This window comes from Coffea arabica, chromosome 3e, assembly GCF_036785885.1.
Source record: "Coffea arabica cultivar ET-39 chromosome 3e, Coffea Arabica ET-39 HiFi, whole genome shotgun sequence".
Lineage (NCBI taxonomy): Eukaryota > Viridiplantae > Streptophyta > Magnoliopsida > Gentianales > Rubiaceae > Coffea > Coffea arabica.
In genome coordinates this window covers 31948008-31957334 of record NC_092315.1, presented here as the reverse complement: position 1 = coordinate 31957334, position 9327 = coordinate 31948008, and the positions used below count along the sequence as shown (strand labels likewise).

The 9327-nt window shown below is 35.7% G+C and overlaps 1 protein-coding gene across 1 annotated transcript; it reads right to left on the bottom strand.

The window, feature by feature from the left end:
- Positions 1 to 588: 588 nt before the first annotated feature.
- Positions 589 to 8645, bottom strand: LOC113736697 (protein FAR1-RELATED SEQUENCE 5). The gene is made up of 5 exons (XM_027263772.2): positions 8412 to 8645; positions 7352 to 7377; positions 5721 to 5756; positions 4190 to 4755; positions 589 to 1134 (listed from the first exon to the last, which is right to left on the bottom strand). Coding segments are annotated over exons 3-5 (762 nt in total). The 5' UTR covers positions 5722 to 5756; positions 7352 to 7377; positions 8412 to 8645; the 3' UTR covers positions 589 to 939.
- Between the last annotated feature and the right edge of the window lie 682 nt (positions 8646 to 9327).

The following is a 9327-nucleotide window of genomic DNA, read 5'->3' as shown; positions in this document are numbered from 1 at the left end:
GGAAAGAGAGGAATAGATACAATTGCATTTATTGATAGAGTTTTATGCAATGTATGAGTGCATAAAATTTTAAGTAAAAATATATGCAATGGAAAAAAGTACACACAAGAAATCTTTTCAAGAAAACACCCTAAGCGTTAACCAAACAAAAGCCAAAAATGTTCATTTTTAGTTAATTTACAAACTCCCGAGTTTTTTTTTTCTCCTTTAAGTTATTATGATTATCAGTTTGTTTTTGCTAATTATATTTTCCTTGGTCTTGGGAAGAAAAAACAGAATCAATGTACCACGTTACATCGTCCTTCACCGTGAGAACAGGCGAATTGGAAATGTCGGTCATCATTCGCTTCCTCTTGGAACGGCCAAACTCCGGAAAAATATTTGCTTTCCTCTTGTAAAGGAGGATCTGTCTACTCACCGTCCATCACCATCTCAAAATATTGATAGACAAAATTAACCATGCAACACCACATAACATATACGTCACCAGAATGACATCTCCCAAAATCACATACTTCTAAATCTCAGCATCTACACATTTAAACTGCCAAGCACATAGTAGCAGTAGTTCATGAATGCAAGAACATATACAAACTACAAACAGACGACTGCTTCTAATATATATGGGTTAATCTCATTACAAGTTCATACACGTCTGATGGAAAATTTGCTGTGATTTCCCAAGCTCCAAAAATGACACAAGGAACGTGTTGTCTATCTAATATTTTCCTACAATGTGCATGATTGTACAAATAACCAGGAGTGTCCAGTTTCAGCATTCAAGGGACATCCAAATCTGAGGGCTGAAGACATCAAATAATTTAGTAACAGAACTACAATCGTTGTAATGCCTTTTCACCTAATTGCATCTGAAGACAAGGCCTGTAATTTTTGCTTATTTTTACACCATCCAATGTAAAGTAGTTTACATACTCAAAACTATCTATGACTCTGATGCTCTTTAGACTCTATTTCCCTCACATTATTTACAACATCCTGGATCTTCTTAGAAAGAGATAGATTGTGCTCCTCAATGTGCTCAAAAATCATTTCCAAGTGTCTTTTATAGGTCGCAGCTCGCTTTTTCTCAACAGCCAGTTGTTGTGAAAGTTCCCGAATTTTATCATGCTCATTCTAGAGAAGAGATAAAGAAGAATAATTAGTGAGATATAGACGTGAATGTGCTAAAACTAAAAGGCACACTGGACCTTTACAACAATAACCAAACATTCTACAAGATAAATGAACTTTAAAACGAAATGACATCCCTTTTCAACAAGCACATTTAAGTAACATGAAATTGACACTGTTTAAAGTGAACTCACACAATACTTCTACATTATAAAGGGTCAATACGACCGAGAAGAAAATACTCTTGACAAATTCTGAAAACAGCGAACCTGAGGAAAGCTGAAAGGCCACATCTATCAACATTTTACTACAAAATCATGCACAGCCAAAGCCAGGTCATGTTTGCTGAATAAGACATGCAGACTAAGAGGCAAAAAGTAAAATACTTGGAGGTGAAGATTACATATTTCAGAAAAATTATGCTGCTACGGAAGCCATAAAAGAGCACCAAGAGGGAGGGGGGGAGTGGAGAAACTCAAGCACACAGAAAGAAAGAATGTTGTATGATTCATGAACCAGGCATAGTATTCCTTTTAAGTGAAACTAGACGGGGAAAAGCAAAGGCTGGTAAATTTAAGAATTATATGCATGTTACAGAATATGGGACGTACTACTGAAAACACATTTACACTATTCTCGCTAAAAGACTAATGTAACTAGCTCTCGAAGCCTTTCATCATCAGGCAGGTTGATCTAATTCAGGTGATTTACCCCAATCAAGCCTCAGAATGCAAGGCATTAACCTTCTAGGACAACAGCAGCTAGCTAGCACTGAGTGCACAGCAACAAAAAAGAATCTTAGGTATGCAACCAGTGCAGTAACAGAAGATACAGCACAAGCACTCACATAAAACTAGATACCCAGATAAAGACACTAGAGGTTTCAGCATCATAGTTATCAAATATCAGATGCTACCTGACCACTGTCCCCTCTGCTGACGACCCAGGTGGAAGTGCTAGACGGAGGAATAGAACTTCCAGTGATGAACAAAGTAACAGAGCAACGGGTTCTATATAAGATGTAAATGTTTTTAGAAAGACAAATATGCAGTGACATCTATATACCTGAAGTTTCAGTGTACAGTCTTATCTCTCATCCGAATCTTATTGCAAGTTACATTGCAATAAAGCCTAACTGTCATTAAAACCTTATCTTCTCATCCTGATCAATTGTAACTTATTTTGGATTTTATCCTCATCTACCTTTATCCTTCTTATCTCATAGAACTTCTCCTGCATCTACTCTCCTCAGGCCACATAAACAGTTTGTCTAGGGAATAAATTGATGTGTTCAAACCCCAACCCCAAAAACATAAAAAAAAAAATGCAATCAAATTTTGCCATTATTTATTTCGTTACCCCTATAATAAGCACATAGAATTGATAGGTCAAAGTATGAAGCAGCACCTAAAAGCTGGCAGACAAGATCTGAATATAAAACTCTTCAGAGCATCTGATTATAGAAGCAAAAACCTAAGGATCTGAGATAGAGAGCAAGAGTAGCAGGAAGTAGCCATTTTAGGCTTTCCACCTAGATCTCATCATGGCTAACCAGCCAAGCTTAGGTTGCCCTCAATTCTCCCAAAAAAAAAAGGCAACGGAACAAATTCAATTCATTCCCAACCTCATAACGCTACTATAACATATACAGGGTTAAGGAAACAGAGTATCTAAGAAAGAGCTATTCTTCAAAACCAGTCAAGGACCAAGAAAACTGCTAGTCTTCAAACAAAGTTTGACTGAGAAAACTGTATATCCAAAACATCCAACTATTGCTGAAAATGTTAATCCAAATATTCTAGTAAAAGAAACCCAATTGGATATGACTACTTCAGAGGAGGCAGCCACCAATTTTGACTCTACACTTGAAACTTTGATGCTTACAAGAACCTATTGCTGAAATTACGAGAATATTCTTCTTGCCTAACAGTTCTAACGGTACATTACCAATCACTAGATCAAAATAACCTGAAATGCAAAGAAAATGAGCAAGGAAGATCTGCCTTTTTCTAGAAATTCTAAGCAGCAAGTTAGAAAATATATCATTTGGGGTTCTAACTCAAATGATATATCATTTGGGGTTCTAGCAAGTTCTCGCGTATGCTCGCGTATGCATCCTGCATCAGAGGGGTTCTAACTCAAATCTTTCACTTCCAACGTCCATAAACACAAGGATTCAAGACCAGAAATGAAGCATTGTAATTGAGGAGATTTTTGCAACAGAATTCCATTTTGCGTTTCACCAGTGTTGCATCACTTATTGTGATAGCATTGCCAACAACATATAAATCCTATTCTTCACTAAATTTATTTTGTCCCGACAGGTTTCAAGATCATTAAGTTGCACAGTGTTTAAAAATTACTTTTCTTTTTTAAGTTCTAAAGATGTACATAAAGAAAGTAAAAATAACATCATCCTCTCATCTAGATCAACATCAAAGATTTGCTCAGACTTCAAATCTAGACACTAGGACCCGCCCACCAAACCATCGATTATGTAGGTTTTTCTCCCAAACCACCGGCTCCATCTTGGCCCCCGAATTATGTCCCATAGATCAACCATTTGGAATATCTCAAATTTTATTCAAATACAAACTTATCTCCACAGGAAACCTGCATTTATCTTAAAAAGCTGACAACATTATCCCAGGACTAAGGTTAAGAGTTTGCCTTTATGGCTTTATTGAGGACAAAGCCTCCTTTCATGTTTGAATTCAGAAGTAAGACCAGAAAACCAAAAAAATGCACAGACATGTCATCAAAATTTTCCTTGTGCATATAACACAAAAATATCAATATAAGCATGCATACATCCATGAATATGTGTGCTCATCTTTATGTACATCTCTCTATGTTCTAACACCAAATGCTGGACATTACTCACTACAAAGTGTATCAAAGTGTGGAACAATTCCTCCAAACATTGAAACTCAAAATTCAGAGACTAAGCCATAAAAATTGAAAACCCTCTATTATTTGAAATGCAAGGCATTGCATTTTATTGCTGGACAAAAGCAAAAATTCAAAAAAAAAAAAGGAAAAACATAAAGGTACTAACCGGATATTGGTCGTAGATTAAATCCTTCCGGCCTTTTCCAGGATTTAACGGATGAGTATGTTCCTTAACAAATTTCGTAACAACCCATCTTCCAGAGCTTATTTTTCTAACTAAAATCATGGCTCGGCAACCGACCCTTGTTTCTGCCCTTTGCCTTACAATCTTTTCACGCTTGTCAGGCATTCGAAAGCCCTCTTTATTGCAGACAAGTGCCCGGCCAATAGCAGATCCATCACGCCTTGATCGAGAAAGCTTGCTCACACGTATTATAAAACCCACTCTTGTAGCATATGAATTGTAAAATGCATGTGCCGCTGCTTCAGACTCAAATTCCTGGCCTACATAAGGTTCATCATTGGAAACCAAACTATTGACAGCTTGCGTCTCTTCTAGTTCAACTATTTCCCTTCTGGAAACATGTTGATCCACCTTTACATCCGGGCAATGTTGAAGCACCCCATCAACAGGGCTTCCTGCAGTAGCATTTTCATCATCGGTCCTGCCATCAATATCCACAGAACTCCCAACCACCTCACCGTTGACATCAACATCCACCTCAAACTCCACTTAAAGAAAAAACTTTTTTCAATTACATCTCTAAGAAAATTAAAGATCTAAAAAATGCTTCTAACAGAAAATACAACGCAGCTCAATTGGTAACCATCAAATACTATTTAAGGATAATAATCAAACTCCAGACTTTGAAATGGTATGTATGTTGCACAGCAGTATATTCATGGCTTTAAAATACGAACACATCTTTGAAAATACAAAAAAAATGGAACTCCTCGAAAAACAAATCCAAAATGAAAAAGGAAATGGGTGAGCTTGCTACCTTGCAGAATATGAACACCAAGAAAAAATATTCATATCAAATGCATAAATGCCACATAGAAGTTGGTCTATTTTGATTCAGAAGAAAGCAATGCATGCCGTAAACAATTCATTACCCAGCTTAAAACCATTTTACCTTCCCTAGCATAGACTAATCAAATTTATATGAACACAGATTAATCATACTATATGAGTGGTTACTAATTTACCACCTTGATTATTGAATATCATCTTATTTTGATACTTGATACAGGCCCTTTAAACATTATTGTCATAAGCATTGGAAAACAAACGTTTATCTATCTATATCTCCAATGATTCCTTACTAATCAAAACAAACTGTAGCCGGCAATCAATAACTCTGCAAAATTGTCATTGGAAAAAAAAGGGGGGCAATAACCAATTTAAAGGGAATATAGCCACAAAATCATCTTTATTTCAGGAAAATGTAATCCAGGGAAATATCCCCAGTTAATCCAAAAAGGGTCATTCTCTTTTTCATTGGAGGACCCACCTTTTTCATCACTGATCCTGAAAAGCAGGAAATTCTATATTTTCCCCATATCAAACAAACAGCAAAAGCTAACTTTTGGTCAATCTCCATAAGTTACATAAGACCAAACTAAAGAACAACAATTCAGAAGAATATTAAAAAAAAAACAGTAACAATTCAAAAGAGTAAAAGTAAGAAACTTACTCAATATCCGAAGCTGTTGTCCAGAGAAAATCCACCCTTTGCAAGATGAACACCCAACAACAGGGGAGAGAAGAGAGAGAAAAGACAAGTGAGGGTTCAGCTTTCAGTAATATTATGGGATGTCATCAGATTTTTAGGTGTCCATAAATTAGTGGCCAAGAGAAAGTAAGAAGTCAAATACAGAAGAATGTAGTGAATAAGCATCCAACATGTGTTGAATTAGATGGAATCTGTTGCATGATAACTTTATCTCTTTGTAATACATGAACCGTTTATGGTGGAATATGAACCATGCTTCCATAGCATAGTATTTACCAAAACAAAAGATCCTAATAAAAGCTATATACTTATTTACTAACACTCTATATACTCATTCTTATATGCAAGAACCACAATACGTGAAATACGTAAGCAGGATACAACTTTCACACAATTCATGAAATACCAAATGTTAGCATTCACCCAATCAAATATATGATAGGTTGAATACGACATAATTAACCTTTTTCTCTATATTGTAGGAGTTTCTTATCTTTGGAAGAGTGCCTTTTTTTCCGTTCGGTGGTGGCTCCAAACTAGTTCAAAGTTCAAACCTTACAACTTTTTCAAGCTTTTTTTAAAGTCCAAAGAAAACATCTAAACTTGTATGTAATCTGGCCAAGCTAATAATTATGAAATAATCAGGATTTAAGTTTTTAAATTTTCTTCATTAATTAACTCTTCACCTTTTTATAACTCTTAATCCCAGATTTCACTCAACAACTCTTGATGGAAAATTACGTCACTATTATTTTGTTGTATCCAAGGTGGGTTCAAGTCTGGTTTGAGTGAGCTGGGACAGTTGTTGTATTAAAACAGATTCAACTAGCTTAATACAGGCAACAGTCAATTTCTAAGCTATACATTCCAAACTTAATATGATAACTGCATTGTTTTAAGACCCTTAGTAAGAATTGCTATCATCAAATAGTAAAAGCAGTAACAAGTATTAAACCACTAAGCAGTAAGTATTAAATCTGATCTTGCAAGACCCTTTGTGTCAAATAATGAACCAAAAGAACAAAATATATTATCATTACATTTACCATGGTCCCCCAAATGAAATATCAAATGCCATTGGCAAGGACAGAGATCAACATTGGTAATTCATCTTTGCTACTCTTAGGCACATGAAACAAATTTCTTTATTCACAATTCAGCCATACAAACGCATGTTTAAACAGAACCATGTTCCTGGAAAAAAGCCACCAAATGTACTAGCATTCAGTTTTTAGTGGTGTAAATTGAAAGTTCAGATTACTACAACAGTTGTTTTCAGCACTTATAGGCCAACATGTGATGCACCATCAATAAGACATTGAATATGTCATGTTTGGATGATGCATAAGGACAAAAGCATTAGATCAAGTACTGAATTTAAGACAAACTTGAAGGGACCAACGGCAGCTGGAGGAGCATTAAAAAAACTAGGTCAAAACAAGCCTAACAACTATTTATATATTATTGATGTTCAGCAAATTCAAAAGTAATATTGCTAGATTATCATCCTGCTTACATTATGAATGACCTAAACTTTGAGGAAGTTAATCTGATAAAGTAGAAAAAGTCAAGCTGTTTGAGTATTAATATACCTGGGTTTAAAATTACATTGATGGTCCTGGCAATAGAAAGAATTATACAGATTATATCCGAGGCAAAACAGAATATAGTACATATCATTTTGAAGTAATTATTGAAATTATCAAGCTGAAGTTGAACTTCCATAAAAAAATTATGCCAGATGATTATATGTTTTGAAGCATTTGCCAAAAGAAAAGATCCTAATAAAAGCTATATACTTATTTACCACCACTATATATACTTATTCTTGTACACAAAAGCCACAATCTCTCAGCAAATAGCTAGGGGAATGGAGGAGGAGTTGGGAGGACAGTGTTTTACAGCGAGAGGCAGGTGACCACACAAATTTCTTAGTTCAATGGTCAACAGCCAAAAAGGACTGGACACTGGAGACTGGAGAGGGTCTGGTAAGGAAAAATTTTACTACTGTTTAGAGATAGACGGACAGAAAGAGAGAAGAGAGCTTATCTCCTACTCTATAACTCGACTGACTCAAATTGGCACTCTAACTTCAGGGGATTTTTTGTTTACATCACTTTCTTTCTTCCTTTTGTCCTTTCTCTTTTCTTTAATTTAACCTAATCCCACAATTATATATCTCCAAGCGCACAACACCAACTAGAAAGTCTACAAAAATGAATAACCAGAGGAGAATTCAAGTCAAGATTCCCTCCACATGATGAATACCCAGCCAACTCAATCAGGTTCAGGGTAATTATTTCCTGTTCTGCCCCAATTAACCTGTCTTTGATTCTTTCGTGAACACTTAGCATATCCTTCAACTTCTAAATTTTAACAGTTAACCCTAGTATTAAAACTCAACCCATCGCAGAAGAATTGAGCAAAAACTTTCAGCTAAAATGAAAAATAATTTGGGCAACAAAATTGGGCAAATGAAATAATCGATCATGTAAATAACCATACAGGAGGTGATTGCACCCAAAACTGAAAAGATTCCGAAAGAATTAGGACAGAAATTTTCAGAAAATAAAAAGGAAGGATTAGGGCAAAATATTGGGAAAAAATTAGAAAGAAATAGGAGAGAGAGAGAGAGAGAGAGAGAGAACCTACCTTTTAGCAGAGAGTTGGAGAAAACTCTTGTTCGACTGCACTAGACCGTAGAGCAATGATGCATCGTTAGATACTAGCAAGTGAGAGACCGGGAGAAAAAGAGGACCGGGATGTGGCTTTCTGTTGTGTAGAGTGAAAGGTAGGGTGAAAGAAATACGACCTGTCAGCCAAATCGACGTGTGATCTGGAGATTCGCGAGGAAGCTGTCGGAAATCAGGGGATCTGTGTGTTTGGTTTCGTAATTTTTTCTTGGGATAATTGCAGAAACTTCGAGATTTCTAACAATTGCACTCAACTGTTCTAAGGTTTCAAAAATAGCACCGACCTCTCCTAACATGAATTCGAGGCCTATAGCTAAGATAGAGTGAATTTACTTCTATACCCTAAGAATTTAAGGTTGTTAGTGAACAAATTTTGGACAAAAAAATTAAGACAATAAACAAGTTCATGATAACTAATTAAATAAAATTAACCATTATTTCTTGTCTGATTAGGTACTACAAGTGCACTGACAAAATGGTGCCACAAAATAGCGCCAATTGATACTCCAACATGGCACCATTTTGTGATTGACAGCACTTGATAGAACAATTCAAGTCATATATTATATGCGTAGAAGAGAAGCAAAAGCATGAAAAATGCAGGGAAAAAAACCTCCAAACAAGACTCTATAAGAAAATAAACTCCAGTGATTTTGGTTGATCTCACTTCATCTTAAACATTCATGAAATGAAAGGAGAAAGAAAGCAGAAATAAAGGTACAACAACAATGATCATCAAAGTAATTATCAAATTGATGATAAGTAGTGTGTTAATTATGGCATTTGGTTGTTGTGACTTTGCCACTTTGGTGAATTCCATTTTTTTCCCTGTGGCTTGATGAGGCCATTCTTGTGGCACCACTACTTCACTTTTA

Coding starts and splice junctions, on each gene's coding strand:
- LOC113736697 (XM_027263772.2), bottom strand. Junction 1,135..4,189: donor TAATCTACGACCAATATCCG/GTTAGTACCTTT, acceptor TCTCTTCTCTAG/AATGAGCATGATAAAATTCG.